The following is a 17,718-nucleotide window of genomic DNA, read 5'->3' as shown; positions in this document are numbered from 1 at the left end:
GACCTGTCGCAAATATAAACTAAATAAAGTTGACTTTACTTCTGTTGTTTATTGTCACATACTTTCTGCTTGAAATGTACTGTTATGTTAACGAAATGAAACAGATCAATTTTGAACATATCGTCAACGATCTCACAGCGTTGCTTTAAATGAATCTTGTTTTTGTTTGTTGATGTATCGTGACGAAAAGATTAATCTTCAAAATGTGTGAACTAAAATAAGAATAATCTAGCAAAAGCATGAAGCGTTTAATGAAGAAAAAGTGCACAGCTTTAGGATGTCAATTGTTTGTATTCGGATGTGATTTGTCTTGCTTTGCTGATCATAGTATTATACTGAATGTGCGTTAAATGTCACTAAGTTTCATCGAGTGTTGATTGTTAAGGTATCGATGACCATATTTATGTATTCGCAAATTATTTGTTTCAACATATTTAAAGCCAAGATTGCATTTAAGATGATATGATGGTGGTGATTTTATCTATGCTTACATTGGCAAGAGTAGACATAAGTGAAACAATGTATATCAATTAGACATAATGTATTCATTTATTTGATACACTTTTTCATGAAGCGTGTGGTCGACTGTGGCTATAGATTGTCTTAACGAATGCTACCAGAAAAGTGATGAAGCAACATACGTTCATCTGACAATGACCATGCCTTTTTGGTATACAAAATCATGCCTCGATTTGGCTGTTGAATCGAGAAACATGGAGTTCCTGGCCCAACAAGCGTGTCGCAATTTAGTTGGGGATTACTGGAATGGGCATCGTATGGACGACACGTTAAACAAAGTAATTTTCTTAATACAGATCAATTTTTAATTCATTAACGAAAATAAATCCAAACTCTGTAAACGCGTTATTCATTGTATCACGTTTTGAATATCGTCGAATTGTGTTTGATTTTAAAACGGTATGTATTAAGGTACGATATGTATGTATTTGCTATACATATTTTACGTCTTTGCGTATGTAAAACTCTGTATATATAATTGTATATATACTTCAATACGGATAGTTTAATGACAATACGGTAACTCATCATAGCCATTTTGGCGAACATGCATGCTACATGTTAAAAACATTATATAAAAAATGTCGCCTTTAAAATCCCCAAAGAAATGCATGGAACTTTAATTTAACTGTTCACCTACCACGCATTTATACCATAGAATCGCTTTGCTATTTCTATAGACACACAATAAGCATTAGGAACTGTATAACAACATTCAAATAAATTGCATGTAATCCAATTCATTATAACTGCCAATTTAGATGAAGTTTTCCTAATTTTTTAATCCGTTATTTAGCAACAAACAAAGATGTTTTTGTTATGTAAAACTAAATGTTTACACTATGAAATTTAACGATCGAAACGACATGCTTCTACTCGTTTTTCTCAAAATTTGATTTACAAACAAAATTTACAAACATGTAAACAGGCTTCATGTAGCTCGCAGCAAAGCCGATACTGAACATACGTTAAAATACACATGCAACCTCTATATTCGGCATGTATTTAAAACATTATTTGTTTTAAACACAGTGGTGATCAGAGTGGTTTTCTTTAAAACAAGTACCATTATTTCACTCTCTAACTTTATTTGATTAATCCGTACGTTGCTAATATGCTATTTTCAAAGATGAACAATTCTCGTTTCACCCTGTTTCAGCTTCGCATGCCATGGAAAACCAAACTAAGAATCGAGTTCTTGAAAAAAATGCTGGCTCCAAAAACCAAATTCGCGTACAACTTGGTATGTTATAAACCATCTGGTTTTAAAAGACTAAACACAGTGTAGCCTGTGTGAGAGGCAATGTATACATATATATATATATATATATATATATATATATATATAGACAGACAGACAGACAGACAGACAGACAGACAGACAGACAAGACAGACAGACAGACAGACAGACAGACAGACAGACAGACAGACAGACAGACAGACAGACAGACAGACAGACAGACAGACAGACAGAGACAGACAGACAGACAGACAGATAGGTAAGATAGGTAAAAGCACACAGACAGACAAGACAGACAGACAGACAGACAGACAGATAGGTAAGATAGGTAAAAGCACAATTCAATTGTATCAATATCATATATCAATATTTCGTTTATAATGGAAATGAAATGTTGTTGTTTTTGATATTCTTTGTAATAAGTCTATTTTTTTATATTGAAATGTATCGCTTGGTTTTTCTTGCCGTCTGCTTTTGCATAGATCGATAAATATCGAACATGTAAACAGGTTGATAAAATTTGATAATTGATTACTAAGTCGTGCTATTGACCTTTATTTTTGAAGTACATTTATACAGAGGATATTTGTTGAATGCAGTGCATGATCGTATTATTATTTCATGATTAGTCATATAGATCTGTTTTGCGACTGGTGGATAATATCGAAATGACAAAATAGAAGGTTTTATTTAATGCGTATGTACCATGAATTAAAAAATTTGAAAATCGTGATCGAGCGTTCATCAATTTCGTGCATTCTGATATTATTAATATGACGTTATATTACCATAACTGATCACACCACTGCTGTAGGAAATAAGTGCTCTAGTTACTGCATTCTAAGAGATAAGTTATATTTTTACTGAATTTCAATTCTTTAATAGGTCGACCATAATTTAATGGTTATTTACGTATTGTTTGGGGCTATTTACCAATTGTTTCAAAACCATTCCAACAGTAGTAAAACTAAAATCAATTTGCAATAAGCTAAAGTGAAATTATAAAACCTTATTAGTTCGCTTGAGCAAGAATGAAATGACTATGGTATTTTTAACTCATTCACCGTCTTGCATGAACAACATTTGCAACCATTTATGTAACAATTATTAACAAACCGCACGCATATTTTCCGAAAATTAAAATTCGAATGTATCATTCAATTTATTGTTCTGAAAAAGGCCGAACCGGAATGGAATCCAAATATGCCTGTTTGCAATTGCGCTTTTTTAATGATAAGCAAGTCATCGTGTGTATACGGTATATTTTGTTAAAGGTAATTTCAAGAGTATTATGCAACAAGAAAACTGCATGCACAGGCTTTTTAAATTACATAATTTTTGTTGAAATCAATGTTTATGAGAGAATACCGCATTGTACGGTCATTTCCAACATACGGAAACGTATATTTATGTTGTTACCATATACACGTGTTAAGAATGTGTGATCGTCTTAACAAATCCACAAATTGTAGCTGGTGTAAATGTTGTATCTGATTTAATTTTTTTTCTTGGTTTATAGTTTTGTTTATCATACGATTCTTGAATATTGTAAGCCGAGCGGTATCGATGATGTTGCATTTTATTTATTCAGAACTCAAACGCATTAAAAAGAAGTCAGGATGGTTTCTGTAACTATTTATTTATTAGGGCAGAAGCTTAACGTTTGCCATATAAACAGTACTATGAGTGGTTAATTAAACAACAAGTATGATATTAACTATTTGAACAGCAGTTCAGATTAAATAAAGCGATGAAATCAGTCGTCACTCTTTATAGTTATTCTAAATAGTATTTAATGCAGATGCAAAATGTCAGTTAGAACTAGTCAGAACTATGACGTACAGATGTAGATTAAACGTAGGTAAGTGAGTCGTACATGTTAGTGTTTACCTTTGTTGGCTTTTGACATCTTAAATGGGTTGTTAAGTAATGAGCGACTATTCTGGGTCAAGTCACTACTGACTAGTGAGTTACGACTGACTTCATCATCAACCACAGCTCTATTTATAAGCAGTTGCTGAGGCTGGGCGTTGCTGGCGACCAATCAGAGCCAGACTTTCATGAAAGTATTTAACTATGTAAAACGGTTTAAGCAACATTAACAACATTTGCATTAACAGCATTGCAAGTCTAACAAGAAAGCATTACATCAATAAAAAGCTCAGAAAATATTATGCATAACTATACAATGCTTTCATTACATTTCTCAATCATAATAATAATATTTCATCTAACACATAGTGAAAGCAATGCGAAAGCATTGCGCGAAAATACTTGAAATAGTTCCCCACCAGCATTAATATCTGACAGGACTACTAACTGTATAAGTAACATTGTAACAATAAAACAGTTAACAGGTCATAATACTACACATAAACATTGGGAAAACACATTTCTTCGATAAGATATAACTTATTCGCGTAGAATTAACTTGCTATGTCATAACCTTCGACATTGCAAATGGCGGACATTTTGGAACATTTAACCCGCGTTCGATTCAATGCTGGCGATTCAAATTACAAGTAATGGATATTCAATAATGGAGAAAGCATTAACTGGATTTAACAAACATTTGATAATGGTTGTTAAACCAGATAACAACAAGGAAAATTTGGATTATTAAAGTTAAACAGGTAAGGCATTCTTAAGTGTACATATTTCGGACGTGTATAGTATTCGGATACAGGGTATTACACTTCCCCCACCTTAAAGACATAAACTTCTCCTGAAGTTTGAAGTAAAAATTTAAACTTACAGATATATACAAATTTGAAATGAAAGAATAACAATTACTGAACAATTAACACATTAATAACAATGCATAAATAACACTACATTTCTGTTTCAGGTACAATCAAGTCTTCTCAGTGCTTTGATTTCAGACACAGTTTATGAAGCTCACCCTAGTTTGCAGACTCAAGAACAATTATGCAAGAACTAGTATCACGTAAATGTATTTGTTTAACCCAATTAAAGGTTACGTTCTTTAACAAAAAAAAACAAAAAAAAGTCAATAAAAGTTATTTATTGAAAACAGAATATCTCAAAATATTATTTTAAAACACTTAATTACACATAAACATTTAATCAATTACCATACTTACAATATAGTATGAGCTCATACTTTAAACTCACACACAATAATGTCTATGCAAATAATTAATCAATTTTGAAATGTCAGTTCGCGAGACATCAGCAAACTGGCACATGGCATCAGAGATCACAGGCAGGATTGGAACGAAACGTCAGAAGGCAGGAACAGAGCATCAGGACAGCAACAGGGCATCAGGGTCTTTGGCAGGGCGTCGGTTAACTGTCAGGGCAGCAAGGCAACAGGACATCGGAATCAGGGCAGCAAGGTAGCAGGACATCAAAATCAGGGCAGCAAGGTAACAGGACATCGGAATCAGGGCAGCAAGGTAACAGGACATCGGAATCAGGGCAGCAAGGCAACAGGACATCAAAATCAGGGCAGCAAGGTAACAGGACATCGGAATCAGGGCAGCAAGGTAGCAGGACATCGGAATCAGGGCAGCAAGGCAACAGGACATCAAAATCAGGGCAGCAAGGTAACAGGACATCGGAATCAGGGCAGCAAGGTAACATAATGGTTTTATTCAGACGTTAGCCTCAATGGGACGGCAGCAAACTTCACCATGTCCACAGGACTTAAAGGTTGAAGACATTCAAGAAACTGCTTCTGGAATTCCTTTGGGAAGGTACTTATCCCAAGAGCAATGTCCCGAACTGTTTTGAAGTTGAAGAAAATCATTTGTGTGTCCTTGTTTGGAGGAATCATGGCTCCAGTCAGTGAAAGATAGCTGTATTTATACAAAAGGACTTGGCGCTGGATCGGGTGAATTCCGCTTGCCATTTCCAGCGCACCAGCAGCATACTCAGTGAGGACACCCTTTTCTTCTGGTGAAAATGATGTCCAATTCTTTGGTGGCCACGATAGACAGGGGGTCAGATGAATGCTTTCATCAGGGACCAGACTCCATTCTCTGGGTGCTGGAGGGAGGACTGGCATATTTCCAGTAGACAAGAGGCTTCGAGCCATTAGTTGCAGGTCGTTATTTTTAGGAGTGGGGATGTAGATGGGGGCTGAAGGAGAGGAAGGAACAGTTGGTGGTGCGAAGCGGACTCTTGCTTGTACGGGCCTGAAGGATGTCATCGTTGTAGGATGATAACTTGGCGTTGCACATGATGATGGGACGTAGAGTAAGGGAGTACTGCAGTCTGGAGGTGGTCTGTAAAACAACGGAGATACTTGGGGAATGGTCGCAGCAGCAGTTGTACTGGAGTCTGTTGTAGTTGTGTGAGTGCTGGAGGCTGCATGGACATTTGTTGAAGGGGTAGTATTCTCAAGGTCGATTGGTGAAGGAGATCCTAGAGAACAAGGTGATGGTGTTTTCAGATCATGCAAGGATGATGTTGATGATTGACTACGATCTGAAACAGGTGAGACAGGTTGCGGAATAGGGGTGATGGATGGGGTCTTCGATGGATGTGTAGGTGGGTGAGAAGGCGGCAGTGGACTGGCACAAATCTTCTTGGCTATGTGGGTTGTATGGATTGGGAGGGACCTCTTCAATGTGTAGGGCATCTGACGGACTGTGGTTAGATCATTTGCGTCGATGGCAAGCAGTTTGGAGATGTGTTTCCGTGCTTCGTCATCAGGACACAATTCAAACTTTGCAGCAGGTGGGGCGATAAACATTTCTACGGTTGTAGCGGAGAGGGTCACAATTCTCCCTATCACCTCGGGTCTACTACGAGCCTGCTGAAGCAGCCTGACCTGATAGAGGTGGGTTTCCGATGAAACGAAAATCTTGACGGCCCCATTCGAAATGTCGATAGATTTCAAGATGAGGGGGAAGGACAGTGGTAAAGTGGTGGACGAAGGAGTCTTGGAGTGGTCAGTGGTTTTCTGAGATGAAGAGGCGATCACTGATGATGATGAAATCTGGGGATTGGTGGAGGTGGACTTGGCAAGCTGCCAACCTGTCATCCAATGTGAGGCCCCAGGGGTGCGACCAGTGCACCACTGGGCAACACTCTTCATGGCGAACTGGGCTTCTAGGGACGTGAATACAGACACAGCAACAAAAAGTTCCATGTACTGTGCTGGCACCTTGGAGAAGTAGAAACAGTTGGCTGCTGTCAGGGTTCGTGGGGGCAAGGAGTGGTAGACTTCAAGATGCTGATGTTGGGTATGCCTGCTGAGATCCGCGGGATAACGGAAGAGATGCTCAGCCTTAATGCACCATGGACACAGCAATTCGCAGGACTGGTGCGCTTTGATGGTGTGGTGCACCACATCCCGGTGACAAGTAAATATTTCGTAGCAGTAACTACATTTGTGGATGGTCTTGCCTGCAATATACAAAACATTCAAGGTTTCTAATATGGTGTTGCCTGTAGTGTGATATATGATACCAACATAACATTGTTATATATTTATATGTAAATAATAGACTACCAAATTTTAATCCTAAATTGTTTGTATTAAACAAAAACAACTGAATCCATTGCCATTAAATATGAATGCTGTTATGTACCACTATCCCTGTTTTAAAAGCTTTCCTAGCTTTATTGTATCCATCCAGAGGACTCTTTCCTTATAATAAAAAAAATCTGTTCTTAAACCCTAGATCTTGTATTAACATTGTTTTCTATCTATTGTTGATTCCAGGAAATAAAACGCATTGCGGAGATCACGTCTACGCAATCTCATTGCAAAAATGAAAAGCCTCGTACAAAACTTAAGACAAATCTCCTGTGGTTGATCAGGCCACTGAATTGTCGTCCGGACTATCAGGTAACTTTACACAAGCATAAAAAATTATTCTCCTACAGGAATCAACAACACACAATATTCAATGAAAATACATTAGAGTTTAGATCGACTCATCTCTAACAACTTTAAAGAGTTCCTGGATATAAGGATATGTTGTATGCATCTATGATGAACATCAGTCATTTGTAAACATGGATTATGGATTAAAAAAAAAATATTGTGGTTTAAAACTGTTAAAGAGGCCTGATTGTGCTAATAAATAATATTATAATAATTCTTGGTTGTCATGTGAACATCTATTGTGTTTTTCTTTGGTCAATTAACCAACTTGGTAGGTTTGTGCACTTGTATGCCGTTAGACGGTCAATGTGAATTGACTTAATTGGTCCGCTGGCAGAAGACTTGATTAGATAAACGAGGTCATCTATCCTTTTGACTATCATGTATGGGCCCTTCCAATTAGCTCCCAGTTTAGTACAGACTCCAGGTTTCCGAGAGGTGTCATGAACCCATACAGCATCACCTGTTTTGAAAGCTCTACTCTTGGCTGTAAGGTCATAATGGCGTTTCCGATACTCTTGTTTCTGTTTCAGGCTGACCCGAGCAAGCGAGTGGATTTCTTCAAGCTGCTCACGAAGCTCTTTCACGTAGTCATCTGTGGCCTCCAAGTCAGTGTTGCCCGAGTCTTGCGGTGGAAGACCGATGAATGCCTGAACAGGTAATACGACATCCCTTCCATAAACCATTTTGTTTGGGGTTTGACCAGTTGTTTTATGGGTACTTGATCTGTAAGCCATCATAACTTGAGGCAAATACTCATCCCATAGTTTTTGATTTGTTTGACAATACATGCTAAGCATGGTCCCTAGTGTGCGATTGAATCTTTCCACTGAAGCATTTGACTGTGGATGCATAGGAGTTGAAAAAGTGTGATGCATTTGAAGTAACTTGCACATTTCTGCAAATAATTTGGACACAAAGTTTGTGCCTCTGTCTGTGTGAATTTGTAATGGGACACCAAATCTGCTGACATAATTATTCACAAACGTTTTTGCTACTGTTTCAGCAAGCTGATCCGGGATGGCTATGGCCTCTGTCCAATGAGTGAACAAATCAGAGATCACTAGAACATACGTGTTGCCTTTTTCGCTGCGAGGCAGAGGACCTAGAATGTCAAGAGCGACTCTTTCTAGAGGGGCGAGGACAGGCTGAGAACCAAGTGGAGCCTTCTTTGGCTTAGGTGGTTTTCGGGCGCCACAGCTGTGACATTGACTGCAATATTTTTCCACATCGGTAGTCATACCAGGCCAATAAAAAGTCTGGCGGAGTTTATCAAGCATCTTGTCAGTACCCAAATGTGCTGAGGAAGGAATGTCGTGCATGTACCTCATCAACTCCTGGCGCCTTATTGCAGGTACAATGACCTGGCGTGAAGATTTGTTCTTCTCAAACCAAGAACGCATTAGACATCCATCAGTGATAGAAAGCCGGTCCCACATTCGCCAGAGACTTTTGACACACTCACTCTGAGTTGAGATTTGTTGCCAAGAAGGGCGGATAGATGACCTTTCTAGTGACTGTATTATGAAGAGCAGCGAAGGATCTAACTTTTGTTGTGAATTGATATCACCCAAGGACCACTGTTGAACTGGGTAGGATGTCTGTTTGAAGACAATCAATGGATCATTCTGACTTCTTGTGATCATTCGCACAGTGTCAGTGTTAACCACTGGAGATGTTTCTTCTCCACATGGAGTGTCGTCATTTATCAAGTTTTCATGTGTGAAAGTCTCCGTGATCCCTTGTTGTTTGGCACACCTACTGCATGGAGCTCGTGACAAGGCATCTGCATTCCTATGTTGTGTCCCGGGCCGATGTACAACAGTGAAATCGTATGTTCCCAAGATCTGTAACCATCTGGCGACCTGACCTGTTGGCTGTTTTAGGTTGCGCATCCAAGACACAGCTGCATTGTCAGTCCTTACAAGAACAGACTGCCCATAGAGAAAATGATGAAAGGCGTTGAAGGCGTTTAATACAGCGAGAAGTTCTTTTCGAGTCACACAGTACTGTTGCTCATGTATGTTGAGGCTTTTGCTGTGATAGGCAATCACAACCTCCTTGTCATTTTGCAGTTGTGACAAGACAGCACCCGTTGCAAAGTCGCTTGCGTCAGTGTCGAGGACAAACGGGGCGTCATGGACTGGATATCCGAGAATGGGTGATGTCGTCAGTGAGGTTTTGAGGTGCTGAAAAGCACGCTCGCATTCCTCAGTCCAATGAAAAGCAGTACCCTTGTCAGATATCTTATGCAGAGGCCTTGCAATTTGTGCAAAACCAGACACAAATCGACGGTAGTATGAGCATAGTCCAAGAAAAGATTTGACCTCCTTGACATTTCTTGGAGTTGACCAATCTCTCACAGCTGATATCTTTGCTGGATCGGTGGCAACACCTTCTTCCGAAACTAAGTGCCCAAGAAATTTAACTTGCTTCTGAAAAAAGATACATTTTGAGGGTTTACATTTCAAGCCTGCATTTTTGAGCCGTTGAAAGATTTTTTCCAGTCGCTCAAGGCCCTGATGGACTGACTTGGATGGGACAATGATATCGTCCATATACAATAAGCATTCAACCCATTGCAAACCCCTCAGAACATTTTCCATGAGGCGCTCAAAAGTAGCCGGGGCATTTACCAGACCAAACGACATTAATGTAAATTGATACAATCCCATTGTGGTTGTGAAAGCAGTTTTCTCTTTATCTTTCTCATCCATAGCCACCTGCCAATATCCTGAGTTAAGATCTAATGAGGAGAAGAAACGAGAACCAGAGAGGGCATCAATGCAGTCGTCAACACGAGGTAGAGGATAGGCATCCTTTATGGTGACTTCATTGAGTTTGCGATAGTCAACACAGAACCTACAACTGCCATCTTTCTTTGTGACCAATACGATAGGCGATGCCCATGGGCTAGAGGATTGTTCAATGACGCCTCTGTCAAGCATTGTCTCAATTTCTTGTTTTTCTATGGCCCTCTTGCCAAAAGGAAGACGCCTAGGTGGTTGTCTGATTGGGACGGCATCACCTGTGTTAATTCTATGCTTGACCAGATTAGTGAGGCCAATATCCTCTGATGACTGAGAAAATACGTTTTGATATTTACACAGAAGATCAACAAATTCGGATTTTTCCTGATCATTTAAGTGCTGAGAGCTCCTCTCATAGAGGTCAACAAGATGGTCTGGCAAAAATTCTTCATTATGTTGTTCTTGGACACAGGCAACCCTCTCAATAGGCTGCATAGGAGGTTCAAAATAAGACTCACATGTCCCCAGGTTTGTATTTTTATACAGTCTGACAGATGAATTGCCGTAGTTAAGTACAGTCATTACTGGATCAGAAGAGATGCTCACAACACCACCCATCAAGCTTATCTCTTTTGTAGCCATCAAATGAAAAGATGGTTCAACCAAACCAAGCTCGGATAAATGCTCTTTTTGTGGAATTTTAATAGGAACCATCATCGTGCTGTTCGCAGGAATCTCAACTGTTTGCTGTAATTCCACTCTACAGATATGCAAAGCCTGACCACCAGTCCACAATGGTACTACATCACCACCCATCATGAGACATGAACGTTTGTAGTTGATGCTATCAACATTAGCCCTCAGAAAATCTTGACCTAATATCCCATCAGCCTCTATGTCACAGACCACAAATGACACATCAAAACACTCGTTTCCTATAGGAACTAATAGATCAACATTTCCAACAACTCTCATGGCCTCACCGTTTACTGTCTTAAGCACGTTTAATTGGGGACGGACGTGAAAAATGTTCTTAGGATCAAATTTCTTTAAGCTTTTCTCAGACAAGAGAGAAGTTGTAGCACCACAATCTATTAAAAAGTTGATTTCCACCGACCCAACATGAGTCGTCAGGTAAAATCCGTTGTCAAGTTTGTTGAATTGAGATCCCGATCTTGCAGTGTGCACATTATCGGAAGGAATATTATCTTTAGGCCGTCGAAATGACTTCGTCGACTCCTGGCCCGTGGAGCCGACGGCAACTAGTTTTCCTGGTCGTTGGGAGTGGCATTCCTTGTGTAAGTGTGGGTATCAATGGTGTTGGTGCTCGGGACGTTGGAGTCTTGTCGGTCTTCATTGCGCGAACGATTTGCATGTAGCAGTCGCTCATTCACGTATTCTTGTGGCGGTTGGGCATTCTGTTGCCGTCCGTGTTGATGAACATGCGGATATGGACCCCCGTAGTGCGATCGGTTGGTGTTATATGACATGTTCATATGATTGTTCTGCGGTCTAGACTGCGGCTGTGGTCGACCAGATGGGTGTCTAAAATGTGGGCTTTGGCGTCTTGTGTGATTCATGTTTTGTGGGCACGATTTCCAGAAGTGTTCAGTAGAATTGCACCCATAACACTTCTTTGGTACTGATTGTGGAGAGTTGCGGGACTCGAGGTTGCTAAGTCTATCGGTTATTTGTTTTAACGCCGATTCGACACTAGTGTCAACATTGCATGCCCTAATATTAGTTGTTGACGTTCCGAGGATGGACTCGTAGCGCTCAATGACGGCTACGGCCTCAATTATGTTAGTGCAGTTACGGTCAATGCATCTGCATTTCATGTCATTGGGGATCAGCTTGTACAGTTGGTGTAACGCTAACTGCTCTTGTGAGCGGTGATCAAATTCACTGTATGCTTTTTGTGCGAGCTGACGTATATCATGTGCTAGCGACGAAATGCTCTCGTCCTTCACACGCCTGCGTTCCTCGAATTTTGTTAACCACATATATTGATGTTTTCCTGCGGTGCCAAATCTATTGTTAAGTCGTGAAGACAATATGCGGTAATCGCGGCGTTCCTGTTCTGGGAGAGACATGTAATACGTTCTGGCAGTGCCACGTAAACTGGAGGAAAGCATCAACACTTTAGTTCGCATGTCCCACCCACTCAATTCAGCGCAGTCCTCAAAGTGTGACACGTAAGACTCAAAGGGGCCAGAGCCTTCGTAAGTGTCTGGTTTAACGTGCATGTGGTGTGGTGATGACATGTAGGCGTGTGGAACATTGTCGCCGTGCCCAAATCGTCTATCATTTTGATATGTGACGGGAGTGTCTCTGGTATAGGGGGCGTTCTGTTGTGCTGCGTGCCTGTTGTTATTTGACGCGTCGCGGGTCTCTACACTTCCGGTATACGGAGTGCTTTCATGCACGATGCCCGTGATTATTGGTTGATCACCCCTGCATTCACGTCGAAATATCGGTCTACATTCATTAATATCATTTTCCCTTAGTAAAGACTCCTCGTGTGCGGACCCATGTGTGCGTTGAATATCAAAAGATATATCGGGATCTGGCGAAGAGGCCATGATAAAAAATTGTATTGTGTCTTGAGAGACCAGAAGGTTATTAATCTTATTGTCAATAAACTATTATTTAATTACTGTTGTTCACTTATTATATGACAGTAAAAAAATGCAAGGTGTGAGCCGTGGACAGATGCTAAAAATCTATCCGTATCCCACTTCTGACACCAAAATTGTAAGCCGAGCGGTATCGATGATGTTGCATTTTATTTATTCAGAACTCAAACGCATTAAAAAGAAGTCAGGATGGTTTCTGTAACTATTTATTTATTAGGGCAGAAGCTTAACGTTTGCCATATAAACAGTACTATGAGTGGTTAATTAAACAACAAGTATGATATTAACTATTTGAACAGCAGTTCAGATTAAATAAAGCGATGAAATCAGTCGTCACTCTTTATAGTTATTCTAAATAGTATTTAATGCAGATGCAAAATGTCAGTTAGAACTAGTCAGAACTATGACGTACAGATGTAGATTAAACGTAGGTAAGTGAGTCGTACATGTTAGTGTTTACCTTTGTTGGCTTTTGACATCTTAAATGGGTTGTTAAGTAATGAGCGACTATTCTGGGTCAAGTCACTACTGACTAGTGAGTTACGACTGACTTCATCATCAACCACAGCTCTATTTATAAGCAGTTGCTGAGGCTGGGCGTTGCTGGCGACCAATCAGAGCCAGACTTTCATGAAAGTATTTAACTATGTAAAACGGTTTAAGCAACATTAACAACATTTGCATTAACAGCATTGCAAGTCTAACAAGAAAGCATTACATCAATAAAAAGCTCAGAAAATATTATGCATAACTATACAATGCTTTCATTACATTTCTCAATCATAATAATAATATTTCATCTAACACATAGTGAAAGCAATGCGAAAGCATTGCGCGAAAATACTTGAAATAGTTCCCCACCAGCATTAATATCTGACAGGACTACTAACTGTATAAGTAACATTGTAACAATAAAACAGTTAACAGGTCATAATACTACACATAAACATTGGGAAAACACATTTCTTCGATAAGATATAACTTATTCGCGTAGAATTAACTTGCTATGTCATAACCTTCGACATTGCAAATGGCGGACATTTTGGAACATTTAACCCGCGTTCGATTCAATGCTGGCGATTCAAATTACAAGTAATGGATATTCAATAATGGAGAAAGCATTAACTGGATTTAACAAACATTTGATAATGGTTGTTAAACCAGATAACAACAAGGAAAATTTGGATTATTAAAGTTAAACAGGTAAGGCATTCTTAAGTGTACATATTTCGGACGTGTATAGTATTCGGATACAGGGTATTACAATATACTTATTTACATAGCTCGTTTTGACGAAGATCTCTTCTGTTACCTCTTTACTGATATCGCTTAAACCTTCATTGATGAAGAACCGTATTGCCTATTAAAATAATTGACCCATTATTCAATGTGTGACTATCTACATTCATATACATAATGTGATATGGCGTCTTTGTATCGATAAAACTCGCGTGTATCGTATTTACAATGAATACATACAAGCGAGTAATGTACAGTTGTTGTTTTGTTTATCAACAGATCTCGTATTTGGTGTTTGTGAGCCTTTTCGCGTACGTGCTGTTGTTTGATCTCACGAACACTGTATCGATCAAGGAATTCGTACTAATGACATGGGTACTGACCATATTGGTTGAAGAAATCAGACAGGTAATTCATTAAATTATCATAAGACTATAAAACATTTACAACAATGAAAATAGGCTAATTTAACAATTAACTTACATACAATCAAAATAATTATCTTATATTTGTAATAATGACATACATTGTTGTTGTTCTTGTAGCACACTTAAACAATGTTTTATCACAACACACGGATATTCAGTGTGGTTAAAAATAGTCTTGAGTTAAAATCCATCATTACAACAAATCGTTTCAAGACACAACTTGTATTTTTGAATGTATAAATCAACATCATAGTATGTAAAATTTATTAAATTCTAAACAAAATATGTATATTGACATCATACTTGAGTTTTCATATGAGGAAAACAACACACAAATATATAAGGAACTTATGTTCATCTTAAAAATTGTTATTTATGTTATCAATCTCACAAACATGAACTCGACTTGATTTATATCATAGCAGAGGAAAACACACGCAATACTCATGCCTAAATAATAACCTCCAAGGACTTAAAAAAAGATATACCATTTTCCACTTAAACTATAATATGAGATATTAATTCGTAATGTTTATTTTTTTTTACACATTAAACACACACTTTTGAAAAACGAAACATATGCATACGCTCAATATGGAATGACATCTCTTCATAAATACTCGAACATCGTGTCGTTATGAGGCTTTGTATTTTTACTTTGTTGAGAAGAAAACAATAACAAATATGAATGGTAACACCCTTTCTTGTTCCCTAGTGTTAAACATGATGAGGCTGTCATAATATATCGGACTGTAAAACTTATCCGGTTAACACACATTGACTTCATAGACCACATTGTTACACAGGCTAGTGTTGCATAAGCTTGGGACGGACTATTACACTGGCTTTGGATTGCATGCGCTATTGACGGACTGTTGAAAAGGCTCAAGGTAGCATAAGCTTTGAACTTACTGTTACACCGGCTAAAGGTGGCATTCGCTATGGAGGGACTGTAACAAAGGCTTAAGATGGCAAACGCTTTGAACGGACTGTTATACAGAGTCAATGTGGCATACGCTATGGGTGAACTGATACACAGGCTCGAAGTTGCATAAGCTTTGGGCGGACTGTTACACAGACTGAAAGCGGCATACGCTTTTGACGGACTGTTACACAGGTCCAGGTTTGCATACTCTATGAACGGACTATTACATAGACTGCAGTTGGAAAACGCTGTAGATTGACTGTTACAATGACTTTGGGTGGCTAAAGATATAGATGTACGGTTAGTACACAGACTCAGGGTGTTATAAGATATGTTTGTAAATTGTAATGTAACACATACTCAGGGTATCGTAAGCTATTAATTTACAGAAGCAATCGATGGACGGTTGCACAACCTTGGTGTGGCGTAAGATATGGAATGACTGCTACACTGTTTCATATAGTGATAAGCTAAGGATGGTTAGTGTTAGCAGCAATTGATGGACGGTTTCATGATAGTGTCACAAGCAATTGATGGATTGTTACACAGACTCAGGATGACATAAGCGATGGAAGGACTGTAACACTTGAGCCTAATACGAAGCTGGTTAACATACATATTGGTATACATACACTGTATTGAGCTTGTGGCACATTCAGTGTGCCGCACATGAGCTCTATGAGTTACACTAGCTCGAGTGCCTCACAGGCGGATAGTGCTATACATGCGCATAGGGTCTCACTGGATCTAAATTAGCGCTTCTAAAAACTAATATGCTTTACACAGTGCTTTATATGCTTCACATTGCCATTGGAAAGTCAGAATGAGTTGCACAGACTCTTGGAATGATAATGGTAATATGTGTTGTATCGCCTCTATGCGCTACCTAAGGCAATGCAGCTTAAAAATTGTTTTAGATACTACAAAGGTTCTTTATGATATGTGTGCTATTTGTGCTACACGTTCTATATGTTGCACATGCTTGGCGTTTGACATATGCTCTTTTAATTACAGAGCGTATCAGTACAATATAGTTTTACACAGGTTGTATGTTTTACATAGACTCTCTAACTTAAACATGTTTAATTTGTGTTATTAGTGTAGGCGTTATGACGTATATTCCGGTGGACCACAATAATACACAAGTTTATTCAGTTTTCATTGCGATTTATTTTTGTTGATTAAACTCTTACAAAATGTTTTTCCGATATTCGTCCTTTACACGATCAAAGCAAGGTATGACGGCCTTGACTACAACAATATGTAATTGCGACCTATATGCCCGGTTGATTAACGTGTGAACTGACTAACGTGTTTCTGTACTGAAGTGAATATATATTTCTACATTGAAACGCTCAATGGTGACGTGTGCAATTTTTACGGTACCATTTGCAAAGTCACGTGTCCAAAGGTAACGACGTAATATGACGTATGCAACGGACGTATATGGATGTTAGCTTGTCATTTACAAGAAACTATACAACAATTAATTGGCTGCTTGTGCTTACCCAAGACATGACTAATTAATGAAACAATTGATGTGATGTAACTTGGTGAGTTTTCCTCGTCTAATTTGACGTTAACATATGGTGTCTACTCGTATATCCATTTAAGTAGACACGATATTGAACTTACTGCAAAACAAGCATAAATTTATACTATCTTTAGTAATCGATCTTATGCACTGTGTGACAAGATCTTTCATAGGATTTCGTGGTACAAATGGTATATAAAAGGTTATTTTTGTTCCACACGAGGTAGGTCTTTCAAAAGCTCTTGGGTCTTACATTGGCTTTTATTAAAAATGGGATGCTTCAAATAATCGAAATACTTAAACAGACTGTGTGGTGTAACACACACACACTGATGACACAGACAAACCGTGTGTGAAAGCAGATACAAATACCATTTATTATCAAATATTCGGGAGTATACACACTATAATGTGGTCGAAATAGGTGTGCATGTAATTCGAGCTCAATCACTTGTTTGTGAGACTATTACCACACTCCAAGTACTTATATTCGTCCTCTCATATTGCCTTGGTGGTCTTCATTTTTAGTGCATACGATGTGAATCTTTATCAGTGTTATAAAACAACAAAGTACCAAATATGGTGC

At 38.7% G+C, this 17,718-nt stretch overlaps 1 protein-coding gene across 1 annotated transcript; it reads right to left on the bottom strand.

Moving 5' to 3' along the window:
* Positions 1 to 3,380: 3,380 nt before the first annotated feature.
* LOC127859282 (uncharacterized) lies at positions 3,381 to 14,270 on the bottom strand. The gene is made up of 2 exons (XM_052396527.1): positions 13,467 to 14,270; positions 3,381 to 7,136 (listed from the first exon to the last, which is right to left on the bottom strand). Exons 1-2 carry the CDS (start codon positions 13,483 to 13,485, stop codon positions 5,374 to 5,376), a joined length of 1,782 nt encoding a protein of 593 aa, XP_052252487.1. The 5' UTR covers positions 13,486 to 14,270; the 3' UTR covers positions 3,381 to 5,373.
* Positions 14,271 to 17,718: the final 3,448 nt, after the last annotated feature.

This window comes from Dreissena polymorpha, chromosome 15 (genome assembly GCF_020536995.1).
Source record: "Dreissena polymorpha isolate Duluth1 chromosome 15, UMN_Dpol_1.0, whole genome shotgun sequence".
Lineage (NCBI taxonomy): Eukaryota > Metazoa > Mollusca > Bivalvia > Myida > Dreissenidae > Dreissena > Dreissena polymorpha.
Note: the sequence above shows the minus strand (reverse complement) of the source record. Positions and strands in the feature narration are given on the sequence as shown.